The sequence below is a fragment of the Tachysurus fulvidraco genome, chromosome 3 (genome assembly GCF_022655615.1).
Source record: "Tachysurus fulvidraco isolate hzauxx_2018 chromosome 3, HZAU_PFXX_2.0, whole genome shotgun sequence".
Taxonomy (NCBI): domain Eukaryota; kingdom Metazoa; phylum Chordata; class Actinopteri; order Siluriformes; family Bagridae; genus Tachysurus; species Tachysurus fulvidraco.
The window spans coordinates 18,608,316-18,624,083 of NC_062520.1; the positions used below are offsets into that span (position 1 = coordinate 18,608,316).

The 15,768-nt window shown below is 40.0% G+C and overlaps 1 protein-coding gene across 4 annotated transcripts in view; it reads left to right on the forward strand.

Annotated features, from left to right (window-relative positions):
• Positions 1–15,768, forward strand: part of dpyda.1 (dihydropyrimidine dehydrogenase a, tandem duplicate 1) — a 127,208-nt gene that overhangs the window by 76,776 nt on the left and 34,664 nt on the right. For 3 of the 4 annotated variants that reach the window (XR_007140073.1, XM_027149414.2, XM_047810773.1), the window contains 2 exons: positions 2,824–2,892; positions 8,493–8,576. Coding sequence is in view for 3 of the 4 variants with exons in the window: in XM_027149414.2 (XP_027005215.2) it covers positions 2,824–2,892; positions 8,493–8,576 (153 nt within the window). In the remaining variant the exon portion in view is untranslated. Of the gene's footprint in view, positions 1–2,823; positions 2,893–3,619; positions 3,785–8,492; positions 8,577–15,768 lie in introns of those variants that run through there. The other variant, XM_047810774.1, reaches the window with a different exon arrangement.

Here is a 15,768-nt window from a genome sequence, read left to right on the forward strand (position 1 = left end):
CCTCAACCTGACAAACTAAAGCAACCCAACATCAGAACACTGCATGTACAGTGCAAATTCAGTGTAAAGTTATCCAAACAGAGGTAAAAGTATCTCACACTGAAATCCAACTCGGTTTCCATTCTGATGGACGAATGGAGTGCTAGGGTGCTGGTAAAAAAAAAAAAAAAAGGGTTAAGAAATGAGAAGTCACACATTGCATCAGTAGGTTTAAAAGAATTGCTGGAGATCAAACATATTAATCAGTGCAGTAATGATTCAGTCACTGACTCCATAAGTGTTTGCTTATTTAAATCCAAACAGTGAGATTTTTTATGGCCAGGCAGTGTAAAATACGGTAGATATGAAACTGTCCTAACCTCCAAACCTGAGCTATTCTTTATGTTGTTCTTGGTTTCCTGATGTTCTCACACGAGGGACTGATTGTGTTCTGTCTGTGATTTAGTTCATTTTAAATCATACTGTTTGAACATGATTTCCGTATTAATTCCTCATTGTCCCTTTTATTATTCACAGCAACGGAATGCTCATGTTTGTTAATGAAACACAAATGTTTATGGTGTGGAGCGAGTCCATAGCTCAGCTTTTCGCCTCTATTTCATATTTGTACAGACGGAGCAGCATATGTTGGCTGAAATTACAAAAATGACAACTCAATTGTTCATTTCTAAACCCGGTTTTATTTTCCTCTTCTCAAGAAATATCAAAGGATTAATTGATTTGCTGGAGACTTTCTGGCTGCAATCAGAGCGAGCACTATCAGAAGTAAGGTCCGGCATTCAGTCCTGCAGCTTTTGTGAGGAAGATGAAATAAAAATCTGAAATGTGTGTAAGGAGAGAACAGACAGTAGCTCTCCTCAGCTCTTTGTTACAAGGATCCACAATACTGTACATCTTTCCTGCAGCATGAATAGAATCATATTTCTACAAAAGAGTGTGAATGTGTGTGTGTGTGAATGGATGGCTGAATGAGATTTGTTTATGGGAACATGGTGAAACACATGTATTTGAAAGAAAATCATATTTGGATGATTTCCATTTGCGAGCAGAAAAGGTTATTCAGGCTGCCCTGCCCCTGGAGCCTCTGTGCGCAAAAACACACACACACACGCACACACACGCACCCACACACACATGCTCACAACACTCACACACATAACCAAGGCTTTTTTATTCCACAGCCTGCCTTCAAACCTTGTCTAAACTGCAGCTTCAGCCCTTGCAGGTCAGAGCTTATGGACAAATTGCTGTGATTGTCATCATCAATGCTTCAAATTTTCCACCCATTACGAGGGGAATGGCTGCTGCATGGCGTGAAGGAGGGGCAAAAACGCTCTGAAACGTTCTTATGTGCTGGCCGAGTGACAGGCTCGAGGTGACTGATCTCCATGGAGACGCTTTGTTACAGTGTGCCGTGCGTTCTGAGGCAAGAGCTAGGCACAGGGTTATTGAGCTGATAACAAGGTAATCCTGCTCCTCTCACAGCCTCCACACTTCCTGCTGCCTTTAACTCGCTCTGCCTGTCTGACGGCACTTTTACCCCCGATTGTCTTTAATAAACCGGAAAAAAGGATGCCTCGCTGCCATTTCAAGGACCTCTTTCCCATAATGTGAAGTTAAAGTGGTCAAAGGTCAGGCTAAAATCAAAACAGAATACAGTGTTGCCTGCATGGCACCCAAAATGAAACTCACTCGTAATCTCCATCATCTCCAGCAACACTTCTGTATCTCCCTGCTTTCCTGGGCTTTACATTAATATTACCAAAGACTATTTGAGGGTGTATCAAATATCGCTTATATGTCAAGGTTGTTTGGTAAATCTGAGCAGTAAATGTCAGGCTGCTTAACTTTATTTGCCCTCGAAAACTTGCCAATATTTTCTGCTCTTGTGTAGGTGGGCTATACTTAGTTCCTAACTGTGCAGTGCTTTTGGGGGAGCCTAATGCCCCAGAGATTTATATCTAGCGGAAATTTGTCCTAGGGGAGAGCAAATCCTCAGAGTTTAATATCCTCCTTTGAAATCTGTTTTCTTTCTTTTGGTATCCATGGATATATCTTTTGTTAGTGCCACACTTTTTGTCCTTTTGGCATCTTCTCCTCATCACTGCTAAGTCATGGTCAATTGATGAGAACGGATTTAAGATCTAATTAAATAATAGCGTACAAGACTTGCAGCAGATTTACATAGGTACTGAAACACAGCTATGTATTATTTAACACTGTAAACAAACGCAAACAGTGTCTTCTTCTTGCCGAGAGAATGGTGTCCTGTGGACGAGACATACAGCATGAATTGTGTGTTATGTGAGTGTTTGTAAATTATGTGAAAGCTTTTTTTTTTTCCCTAGCTGTGATTACTTAAACCCGGGAAGCAATATTAAGAAGCTGGTCCCCCACTACATGTTTTTATGTTTGTCTTATACAGTAGTGTGTCAGGGGAAAGAGAAATGAAAATGGCACAGGCTAATCCAGCCGTAGCATAGAGGCTCTTAGTTAATACCCTCTCTATGATGTTTTTATTGTTTTAATAATGCCAGCATGCCTGTAGATTTGTTCTGATAACAAATCTTGTAAATTATATATATTGATTTTGAGACTTTGTAGGGAAAAAAGGACGATCGAGTGGCCTGTTTCAGCCGCAGTTTAGAATGTGTTGAAACAAACCGAGAAGTATAAACGTGTATACACACAACAATGGAGCCAGTCGGCAACGATAAAATGGAGCTGCAAATTGTAAGACTGTATGTCACTCTAATCTCTCTCTCTCTCTTTCTCTTTCTCTCTCTCTCTCTCTCTTTCTTTCTCTCTCTCTCTCTGCCATAGATTATCATTTCCAGCATAATGTGCAGCTACAACAAAGATGATTGGACTGAGCTTGCCAAAATGGCAGAGGTGAGTCTTTGTTATGATAATTTACCAATGCACACAGTTGTGAAATTATACCCCCTTCCCTGCTGATAATTTGCCTCTTTTGATAACACTGCCTGCATAACTATTGCTTGGGAAGAGAGGAGAAAAGTGTGATGTACCACACCTTTCCAAACTGCAAAAGCAACATTCACGGTTATTGCATAAACACCCCAAATATTGAATCACTGGCAATTAATCTTGGATCTGAAGCATGCTACATTTAGGCAAATGTTTATAAGACCCAACTGGTTTGTCTCTGCCAAGAGGCTGAGACAGATGCCAGAGAGAGAAAGAGGGAGGTGCTGAAGGAGGAGAGAGAGGAAGAAAGCTGGGCAGGAAAGCAGGGCATCTTCAGGCCAGGCTTTTCCGGCTCTTCCATCTGTGAGCAGGAGCTTTTTAGCCCGTGTCCTTTCCTGGTGTCAGTCAAAGGGAACCCTCAGCAGACACACACACACACACACATGCACAACGGAGCACACACAGACACACACATTGCAACTCACAAGTAAACTTGGAGCTGATATTTTGAATGGAAATAGACCGAGGCAGTCCAGTGGCCCCTCGAATTAATCAGTGTTGACTTACATATCTTTGGTGCTTAATTGTGCACAGAAAATGTCAGAAAGTAAACAGGCCCACATGTCAATGTGTTAATTTTGGTATTGATTTCATTGACGCTCTCGCTCTCTGTTGGACCTCATTAAACCAGACCTGTCAAGCTCATCCACCCCACACCCCCCTTTCAGTCTGGAAAGATGGACATCTGGTTAGTGCTGTCTCCCTCCTCCTCTACACCTCTCTGCATTGCTGTCAGGTACCTTTTGCATATCGGACATTCATAAACCAAGCAGTCCACTGATCTAAGCTTGTCCGAGTTCATTGTATTAGTTTAGTGTAGCCAAGCTTCCAATTCCTTAACTTAATCCTAACCCTAATCCCAACCTAGCTCCACATGTGTCCTGGAGACCGTCTTTCTACCACTTTGGAATATTTCTAAGTGGAAAAGCAGGTTGGCAGATCCACTTCATAAAATAGGGGACGTGAGGAAAAAAAGAACGGAATATGTCTTTGGTGCTTCCTTTTTTGTTGCTTGTAGTGTGTGTTCAGAACTGAATTCATTGTTTTCATCACATCTATAGCAGACTGTTTAGTTACCTCTGCCGGCAAATATGAAATAAAAGCCCGGTTTCCATGGTAACGCCATTCTCAAGGAGATTCAACCATTAATTTTCACTTTGAAAATTCTGGAAGGGAACACTTAATACTGTGGCTTGCCCAAGGATACTACTTAAAAGTTTTTTGTTCTCCTTTTCCCCTTTCTCTCCCTTCACCAACGTGTCAGAGTAAAGTAAATCATTTTCTACTTTCAACTGCCCCCCATTACTGCTCCCTCCACACAAATTTCTGCCTGATAGAGAAATATTGCATCATAACCATGAGCTAGAAGCTGTAATTCCTAGATGTCACAGTCTCTCCATAACCTGTTCGTACTTTATTTTTATTTTAAAGTTGTGAACCAAAATAGGAATATGACATTTCATCTGGGTTGTGTGTCAAACAGTAATGCTGATAATCAACTAGTGTAGACGTATTCGACTAAAACTTGTAACAGTCCAGTTGCATGAAATTCCCTGATTACAGTGTTGTTGATAACGACCCAACATGACTGAATAGCAAACAGAGTTACCTTTTAATTCTTAAATCATTCGTATTTAGTGCAGGGATGTAAACCCTATAGTTTGATGTGGTTATATTATCTTTTTTGCCTTACTGCTGGTGCTTCGGGTTACTATTTTAGCAAGATTGCTGAAATCTACACATCAGACTCTACACATCAACCTCTACACACCAGACCCTACACATCAAACTCTACACATCAAACTCTACACACCTGACCTTACACATCAAACTCTACACCTAAAACTCTACACCTAAAACTCTACACACCAGACTCTACACATCAAACTCTACACACCAGACTCTACACACCAGACCCTACACATCAAACTCTACACGCCAGACCCTACCCATCAAACTCTACACACCAGACCCTACACATCAAACTCTACACACCAGACTCTGCACATCAAACTCTACACACCAGACCCTACACATCAAACTCTACACACCAGACCCTACACATCAAACTCTACACACCTGACCTTACACATCAAACTCTACACCTAAAACTCTACACCTAAAACTCTACACACCAGACTCTACACATCAAACTCTACACACCAGACTCTACACACCAGACCCTACACATCAAACTCTACACACCAGACTCTACACATCAAACTCTACACACCAGACCCTACACATCAAACTCTACACACCAGACCCTACACATCAAACTCTACACACCTGACCTTACACATCAAACTCTACACACCAGACCCTACACATCAAACTCTACACACCAGACTCTACACACCAGACCCTACACATCAAACTCTACACATCAGACTCTACACTCCAGACTCTACACTCCAGACCCTACACATCAAACTCTACACACCAGACCCTACAAACCAGACTCTACACATCAAACTCTACACATCAAACTCTACACCTAAAACTCTACACACCAGACTCTACACATCAAACTCTACACACCAGACTCTACACACCAGACCCTACACATCAAACTCTACACATCAAACTCTACACACCTGACCTTACACATCAAACTCTACACCTAAAACTCTACACCTAAAACTCTACACATCAGACTTTACACATCAAACTCTACACACCAGACTCTACACACCAGACCCTACACATCAAACTCTACACACCAGACCCTACACATCAAACTCTACACACCAGACTCTACACATCAAACTCTACACACCAGACCCTACACATCAAACTCTACACACCAGACCCTACACATCAAACTCTACACATCAAACTCTACACACCAGACTCTACACACCAGACCCTACACATCAAACTCTACACATCAAACTCTACACACCAGACCCTACACATCAAACTCTACACATCAGACTCTACACGCCAGACCCTACACATCAAACTCTACACGCCAGACCCTACACATCAAACTCTACACACCAGACCCTACACATCAAACTCTACACACCAGACCCTACACATCAAACTCTACACACCAGACCCTACACATCAAACTCTACACACCAGACCCTACAAACCAGACTCTACACATCAAACTCTACAAACCAGACTCTACACATCAAATTCTGTACACCAGACTCTACACATCAGACTCTATACATCAAATTCAACACATCAGACTCTACACACCAGATTCTACACATCTTCACCCATCTTTAATCATTCTGTTTTCATCCTCATTGTCTTTAGCCTTGTAGCTTGTCTCTGGACCTATGAGCTGCCTTCAGATGCTTTACATAAATGCATGTGATCAACCACAGCAGAAAAGAGGCGAATTCATGGATAGAAATCTAGTAAATATGAACAGGTCTTTTTTTCCTGAAATACTGTGCCAGGTTACAACCTACTGAGTAGAGGATGTGTGTGAAAAGCCAGAACATGGTGAAAAGGTGAGTTCAGAAATGCTGTCACTCAAAATCTTACGTTACAGGCTTGACTTTGATCTAGACTGTCTTTCAGTCATAGCCGACTTCTCTGCTGTTGTTCGAACATATCTAGTATCTCGTATAACATAACTTCTCCATGTTGGAGTAAGTATGTGTACGTCCGTTCCCTTTTGCTGTTGTGCCCCTGATATCCCAGATCAAACCAACCATCATGATCTAAAGTGTATGACAGGGATAGGTGATCCTGTCTTATCAAGTTGGGAGCTGAGAGCGCAAGTCAAAAGCAGTGTCAGTGCAGATAAATAACTGCTGCGAACCCATAGCTCTTTTGTGGAGTGTATACTTTGGATTGCTCTCTTGTTTAAAATGACTGTGAACAAGAGAATAAACAACTGATGGTGCTTTTGCACCAGACATGTCACTGCTGTTTGAGAGGTTTTACAATATTAGGACCTACATGAAGTTCCCTCTTAAGTGTCATGTTCACTCATTCTCGAAAAAACACAGTGTGATTTGAAATACATCCCAGTTTAATGTGTCGAATACCAGTTTTGAAAGAATAGTCTACATGTATGTATGAGTTTTTCATTTAGTGCTTGCATCCTGGATTTTAAAATGATCATTACAGGGTATTTATATCCTGTGCATGGTTTAAATGCATCTGTTCTTTCAACCTGTCTCATTTTTCTTGTTCTATTCATGCAGAGAAAAAAAAGCTGCCTTTGTATGTATGTTATATGAACTTATAGTCAGCAGGAAGATAGTATAGATCATAATCATAGAGGATGTTTGTACTAAAATGTGGGTGACAGTGGAGTGTGTGTGTGTGTGTGTGTGTGTGTGTGTGTGTGTGTGTGTGTGTGTGTGTGTGTGTGTGTGTGTGTGTGTAATTCTGTGTCTGTTTGGGATTAGGATAAGAGGTGTGGAGCTATGGCACTAAGCCTCTTGATCTTTTCATGCTCTTTGTATGCCCCTTCATCTCCTTTCTGTCTCTATCATTGTCTATTTCTGTGTTTCTATCTTTCCTGTTTTGTTCTCCCTAAGGAATGTTTATGAGGATGAAGTATATAAAGGACAGAAACTCCTCAAACTCGCCAGCCCAGCTCACCAGCTTTTCTCTGTATTGTTTTGCTACATTTTAAACACCTTTCCACTGTCATTTTCTTTTAAACCGGCAACGACAAACAGTTTTCCTGCGCTCTTCCCTATTAAAGCTGCTTATTGTGATCAGCGATGATAGTGTGCTTAATTCATTGTGTATATTGGCCTTTTGTTGTGTTAGAAAATGGGAATGGGAGGCAGCCACCTCCTGTCTCTTGCCCTGTCTATAAAGGGCTTAAAGGAAGCTGGGTGAAATTAAACATTATTGATAATTGGCTTTGGGATCACGGTGCATTGTGTCCATTTTGTACCTGCATTTGGCCCTAATTGACCATGAAATCTGGAGCCTAATCCAGGGCTGCCATGCTTCCTCCTCTCTCCAACTGACTATGATAAATGGCTTCATCCTGCCACTTGCTCCTCTGCACTTTATAAGTCTAAAATACTTATTCTTCTTTTCTCCCTCTAATGGCTGTCAGTCTGCGGAAAATCATAAATCTACAGCCGGAATCACTCTGGCAGGTTTGTGGAGCTTTTGTAATTGTTTAAATCCTGCATGTGATGTGGTTTAAAGCCCCTACGGATATGTAATTGCCTGTCAAACGCCTTTCCTGCTCAGCCACTTTCTATGCCCCACTCCACTAGTCTACATAGAGAACAGCATCTCCTGCACATCCTTGTGGAACAGTTATCACTTGTCTGATCTATTTTAGTCCTAATGCTTCAGTCACTGTTGTTTTGTATCTCTCATTGGAATACACCTCCTCTGAAGAAGAAGCTTTTTTGGACATGATTAATAAACTGAATCACTAGAGTGTTGTTTTTTTAGTAGTTTGCATGATTCATATTACACTGGTGAGACTTGCATATGGAAAAACATGAATTCATTGACTATATTGCAGTAACGTTTGCATAAATATGACCCTTGAACAGGCTTCTGGAGCTGATGCCCTGGAGCTGAATTTATCCTGCCCTCATGGAATGGGAGAGAGGGGTATGGGACTCGCCTGCGGGCAGGTACGACCAACACACCTCACTCTGCACCTCATACATACTGAGACGCAAGCTGAAGGAGCTAACGCTCTCTGACTAAGAACATGACTTGTCAGTTAGTGTGTGTGCTGAGAGACTACTAAGCTACTTGTGTATACACTACACTTGAATATTTAGGCTTAACGATAAAAAAGCTTAGCTTAGCTGCTGAAAAAACATATGTACAGCATGATTGAATGAGGTGGATGTCTCTACATTATTACATGGTGAATTAGTGATTACCATACCTGCCCTGGCCAACTACTTTCCTCTTCTAGAGAATTACCATATTTCATTAAATATAGAAAGAAAGTATTTCTTATTGATGGAAACGGGAATATGTCGATCCTCAAGGATCTTGTAAAAATTCTGAATATCAGTGTAATAATCATTGTCACTCGTTTAGTAATGCAGTCACGGAGGAGGTGTAGTCATGCCTGAGGTAAATGATTCTCTCTGGGCACTCCACTTCATGAAATCAAACTTTATTGTGTTGGGAAAGTATGAAGACAAGTATGATAAATAGAGCAACCACAAATACCTACTAATGGGTCTTCACTCCTGAGAAGGGTTTTGCATGAAGGTCTTAATGATGTACCTTTTCTATAACATTGCATTCAATTGGAGCATTAACAGAAATTAATAACCCATAAATGATTTCTTTAGCTGCTTGTAAATAGTTTTTCCTTCAGACTCAAATTTCCATGCACTAGGATTAATGTAGCGTTTATTCTTAGAAGATTGAGAACATCTTTTTTTTTTTTTTTTTTGCAGTGACATTATGAATATTACAAAGCACCAAAACATCACTGTTCATAAAATCAATTACAGCCTTAGCTGTATTTTATGTTTGTCTTTTTTTGTATGTAACTATTTATCTGTATATTTATCTATTTATCTATATGGGAATAGAGGTTTTTGTGTTGTAAAGGATTAGATCCTTTAGAACTGGAAATACAATAAGAATCATTTTAGGGGGGGAAAAGGTAAAAGATCAGCTGTTTGCGTAATGCACACACCAGAGAAACTAATACTTAGCTGATGCACCTTTAGATTTTAGCACAGCAAAAAGGGCAGCCTTAAAAGCATGATGCTGCCACCGCCATGGTTCAATGTGGGGATGGTGTTCTTTTAATGATGTGCTGTGTTTTCATGGGCAAAACGTTTAACTTGGTTTCATCAGATCATGACACATTATTCCACATGGTTCTGGGAGATTGGGCTTTTTTTTTTTTTGCTAACTTTAACCAGGCTTGGGTGGATTTTTTGGTTTAAAATGGCTTCGGTAATGCCAGCCTTGAATGTAGCCCAGACATATAAAGAATACATGTCACATGTAAAGAGCAACCAGTACTCGCTAGAAATTATTGCAATTCTTTTTCTGTTGCTGTAGTCCTCTTGGCAGCCTCCCCTGACTGTTCTGGTCTTCTCATCAGGTTTAGGGGGATGACCTGTTGTTAGTAATGTCACTGTTGTGCAATATTTTCTCCATTTCTCCATTGATTATTGTCTCTACACTTTCCATGTTATATTCAATGAGTGGTATGTTTTTTCTAATGCTCCCCTAATTGATATTTTTCAACAATGAGATCCCATGCCTGCTTTGTGGCCTTTTCAGTCGGATGTTACCAAAAAGATGTCAGACATTTTCTACAGGAACAGCTGTACATTATTTGAGTTTATTAACTGATTCAGTCGAGTCAATGTAACTGATAGAAGGAATATACTAATTATTATTTAACACGAGTTTCAATGTTGAATGTTGAATATTGATTTTGAATACTGCCACATTTCTAATTATAAAATGGTGTGTACACTTATGCAACCAGGTTACTGTACATTTTTTATTTTTCATTTCCCCCGAAAATGATTCTTATTGTTAACACTTTAATTTATTGGTTACATGATTTATCTTTGTTTCATTTTTTTACACAATAAAAAGCTGCCATTTTAACAGGGTTGTGTAGACTTTTTACATCCACTATAAATGTGCATAACCCAAAACTAATACTTAGTTAAATCAGCTTTCGAGTTTATTCCATCACTCGGTCTTTTTGGGGGAGTCTATCAGCATGGGTCCTTTTCACTTGGCAATACTAAAACACTCTCAATCCAGATTACAAGGGCACAGTCTGCTTTATTTATTTATTTATTGAACTCAGGTCTTGCTCTACATGAACACTTTTGATTAAGGCATTCATTTGTTGAATTGTATATATAATTACTAAACACCTATGGTATCGGTAGCTATTCTTATCAGGGGCAGCGCCAGAGAATTTTAAATGCAGGTGCTGAAGGCACACGTTTATTTACAGAGGGAGCTGAGCCATTACAAATAATATTTGCAAAATATTGCAATATGTTTTTAATCTTTTTTTTTTTTTTTTATTTTATGAAATTAAAGAAGCACTCAGATTACAAAATTAAATGATTTTGCATAGACATTAAATTGAATTTCAGGCAATGGCAATACAATGAACACCTATAGCACTGAGGTTATATTTACCAGATACTAATTAATAATAGTTACCAGTTACGATTTGGGTCTCGAACCACCAGGAAAGTGCAGCTTAAATTTTTTCATAATTTTATGAAATTGAAGAGGTACTCAAATAACAAAATTAAACAATCTTTTTAACAAATTTGCTTATACACATTAAAACACCTATAGCAACAGGTTGTTACCAAATAACACCACTTACTACTTGAAGTCTCAAATCAGGACATGTGATTGACGGCAAATTTATCAATGATGCGTTCAGCATCCATATCTAAGTTGCAGTTTCGTGCAACAATCCAACAATCAAAATCTGAACCTTTCTATAACTCAAGCTAAGGTATGTTTATGTTCTCATATTCTCTAGAAGCAAAATCTGAATTAGAATTACCAGGTCACTTATTTGGTACAAGAATCCGCTCCATTTTTTAAATAAATTGTAATGATATTACGCCTATGCCAACATAGCTGCAACTCATGTTTCGTGACGTTACTGTCAGGACTCAGCCTGGACTGTTGGCCATGTGCCTTTTGGTTACGTTCTTCGTCACGTGTCTGCCCCGCCTTCGACTGCCCCTCCCTGTCTTCACACCTGTTCCTAATCGTGTCTCATTGTCTTTTTGTATTTAACTGTGCCGCATTGCCTTGTGCAGCACGGAATCAACTGTTGTCTTTGTCCTGTCTCTAGTCCATGTGTGGTTTCATGTCCTTTGTTATTAAACCCTGTTATTTTTGCCATCCTGCGTTTGGGTCCGCTTTTATTCTCGCGTCATGACAGTTATGTTATTCACACGTAATAAGTAAATGTTTTTACTTCATTTCATTTTGTTTTAAATTATTAATTAGAACACTGTTGTTATATTATTGCTTTAAGAAAAAAATGTTTGGGGGTGCGGTGGGGAGCTTTATTCTTTCTTGGGGATGCTGAAGCACCTGCTGGCCCCTCTGTGCCACTGCCTATGGTACATAGTCATTCTTTCTACCTTGAAAAATGCTCCTTTTCTAGCAGCCCTAAAGCATGTTGCTGCCACCACCATGCTGCACTTCTGTTGTTCTTTTGGTAATGTCCTTTTTTTGCACTAAACTAAACTTTTTAGGAATTATAGAATTATAATGTTTTTAATATTATTAGTACATACCTTTTGGAGTTGGTCTTATCAGACCATAACACATTTTTCCACATGGTTTAGGTGAAGAATATGAGAGATTTTTGTCAAAAGCAGAAAGTAATCAGTACTTGTCAGACATTACTGCAACCACTTTAATATTGATGAAGGTCGCTTGGTGTATTATATAGAATTTTAGTGGTTGGTGTAGTACAATTTATTTGTTCTTAGGAATTTGTATGAAGATGGAATATCACATGCCATTTTTGGATTGCTTCTGCACAGTTATAAAACAATAAATATGAGTGTTTGGTTGTTTAAGCATAGAAAATTGTGCTTTCTGCTTCTTGCCGCTTTTGACACAGCTTGTCACCAAGTCGGTAGTGGTCAAGGAAATGACATGAAACCCCATCCTGGCAGCAACAGAGATGTCAGAAAACCGAAACAAAAACAAAATCATTAAATGCAAAGCAGAAAAAGGATAAAAAAAAGGATAAAAGGGCTGTTTGATGCACCAGAGTTGGCCTTTCCATCATGAGAAGCTTCCATCACACAGCCAGAGTTTTCTCACTGTTTGCATATTTCCTTTCTAGAATCTGTGTCAGACAAATACCACAAATCTGCTGTTCACATCCTGTTGAATAACTACAGTCCATAAAAAAGCACATCTCTCTCTCTCTCTCTCTCTCTCTCTCTCTCTCTCTCTCTCTCTCTCTCTCTCTCTCTCTCTCTCTCTCTTTCTCTGACTGTATTTATATATATGTGTGTGTGTGTGTGTGTGTGTGTGTGTGTGTGTGTGTGTGTGTGTGTGTGCACATACATACATATTTATTTATTTATTTATTTATTTATTTATTTATTTATTTATTTATTTATTTATACCTCTAGATAAATGTTATGTAATTGCTTGTAAAATAATAATAATAATAATAATAATAATAATAATAATAATTGAGTTTAAGTCCACTTATTATAGAAAAGATATCAACAAAATGAGCATTTGAACTGAGGAAAAATGGTTGTATTTGTTTAGTTATGTGACTTGAATTTTACACAGGCTTTCATGGGTGTCCTATTTTTTATTTTTATTTCTCATGAGATAAGGACCGCCTTAGGACTGTGTCTTCAATTTATGTTGTTTTATGTATGGACAGTTCTCTAGATTAAAACAAAATGTACTTAATTTGGATACACTGCATACTGTATATACTGTACACAGTTTAACTGCAGCTTAATAGATCTGCTCTAGGGATAAGCAATAGGGTTCTTTAACCCTGATGATTAAAATAAACCTTTGGTGTAAGTAATGATAGCATCTAAAAGACAAGCATACCTCATTTAATATTACAATTCTTTTAAGTCCTGATTCAGCAAAGGCTGATGATTGAAACACGTGTAGTTTTTTTTCTTGCTCCTCTGATTATGTGTTATACTACAGGAAATAAAACAGGTTTCCTATCCTAACAGAGATGGAGCTATTTTCCACTGCAACGCTCGTAAATTTGAAGAGTTATATCCGTTTGCTGTAGATTTTCTGCTCTAAGACAAAAAGCTAATCAAAGCTGCCGGGCCGCAGGCAGGTAACCTCCATGTGAACTAAAGAGAGGCAATATCATTTAATCACACCGTTTGGCACTTCCTCTACTAGCTGGGGAAAAACATTATTTCTGACTACATCAAAAGAGAGGCAGAATTTGATTTTAATGGGATATTAATATGCAATTTCCCCCCAGTGACTGTGGTTAGCTTTCACAGTATAATGTTCATTCTTCTCTCAGAGCTGTTTAAAATCTAGCCACCATTAGAGATGATTTTTGTTTACTTATGATAAGCATAAATACATGAACTGATATCATTAACTTGTTTACTGATTGGTGTTTCAACACTCCACTCAGGAAACATTACACTTCCTGTTTTGTGTAGAAGCAACAGAATCCTCCGAGCATCACCTCGACGAGGCTTCCTGTTAGAATGTAGCCTTGTGCATTATCACTATTTTTCTTGTATACTACTTAGTATGACCATGTGGTTTTTCTTTCTGCAGTTCCTGGCCCACTCATTTGACATAAGCACAGTTATTAAAATAGCAGGTTGAGGGGGCATGTAAGACATCTCAGTATTTGTGACAGATTAAGGTCTTCCAGGTATAAGGAGTCTTTTTCTTTGCTCTTGCTCAGGTTTGACTCAGCGTCCATTGGGAGCTCATATTTTTCCCAGCCTTCAATGCAGCTCCTCGAATTCACAAATTAAAAGCGGCACAGGCTCCCACAACTATTTTCGGCCCACAAAACAGGTCTTAGTGGCATACCACTTCTACCATCCCTCCTACGAGACTTGCTGGCTACTGGCTCTTAACGAGAGCACCCACCTGCCGTGACCTTGCATGGCAAAATTAAAATTTCAGGTGCAAAGCCACTATCCCTTTTCCACCCATCTCTGTTCAAACCTCAGCCCCTCCTGTCTTTCTGCCTGAGGGTGCTAAAGACCCTCTCTCTGCTCTCTCTCTCTCTCTCTCTCTCTCTCTTTACTCTCCTTGTTCCCTCGCTACTCTCACCTCCCGTTGTGCTGAAATGAATCCCACGCCGGGCTCCACCTGCCCTGCGGTGACAGCACGGGGGAGAGAGAAAATAAATAAAGAATTCTCCATGGAGACGCCATGCCCCTCCTTTAATTTCATACTAGACCTCCCCTCCTCCATGCAGTCATTCCTCCTGAACAGTGCTGCCGGTGTAAGTATGCAATTCACTCAGCCCTTATTGCTGCCCACCAGTCGATTTCCTTTGCTGAATGCTCTTGAGTGGGACTGTAAGGTCTCCATGTCTGATCATGTGCCCACAAGGCACTCCGGGTTTTGACCATGTTCCTGATTTTGTGTTTTCTCCTGCCGCAGGTGTGCATCTCTCCCAGGCCATTAGTAGCAGGCAAAGTCACTCTGCCAAAAAAGCAAGTCTGACACACAGGTGTTGGGGCATGCATGTAACACTGTGTGTAGAGGACTGCATGGAGGACAGGGATACATCCTGGCCTACAGACTCGTACTCTCAACCCCATCTGGCCTGTAATAAGCTGTCACAGCCAGGCTTCAGAGGGAGCACATGCCCACTGTGAGAGCACAGTTCTTACAAGCAGCATCTGTTTGGTGGCTGGTGCCTGGCTGCAGGCCACGACCCTGTCTCTCTTGCTGGAACAGTCCTAATGCAATTTCCCCATGACCCCTCTGGGAGGAAGGCCAGCTATGCTTTCGGTGCGGCTGTGTTCGTGTTGTCCTTCTTAAAGACTAACACCATTCTGCTCATAAAAAGTCATGCCCTCAGGATGCTATACTAGAGCGCACCAGCACCAGACACGTGCTTGCCACAAACCTTGCCACACAGCTACAGCCACGTAGAATGTAGAAACACCTCAGTGTTTGTTGACCAGGGGTGTCAAAGACATGTCCTTTGGACCAGAACGGAATCCAAAGGGAGAGCATTTTTGTTAATCTGCTGGAAAGAAAAAAAGTAAAATACACGTAGCTACAGTAAAAGGTAATTTTTTACTAGCAAGCTAAATTTCTTTTTCCAAAAAAACTAAT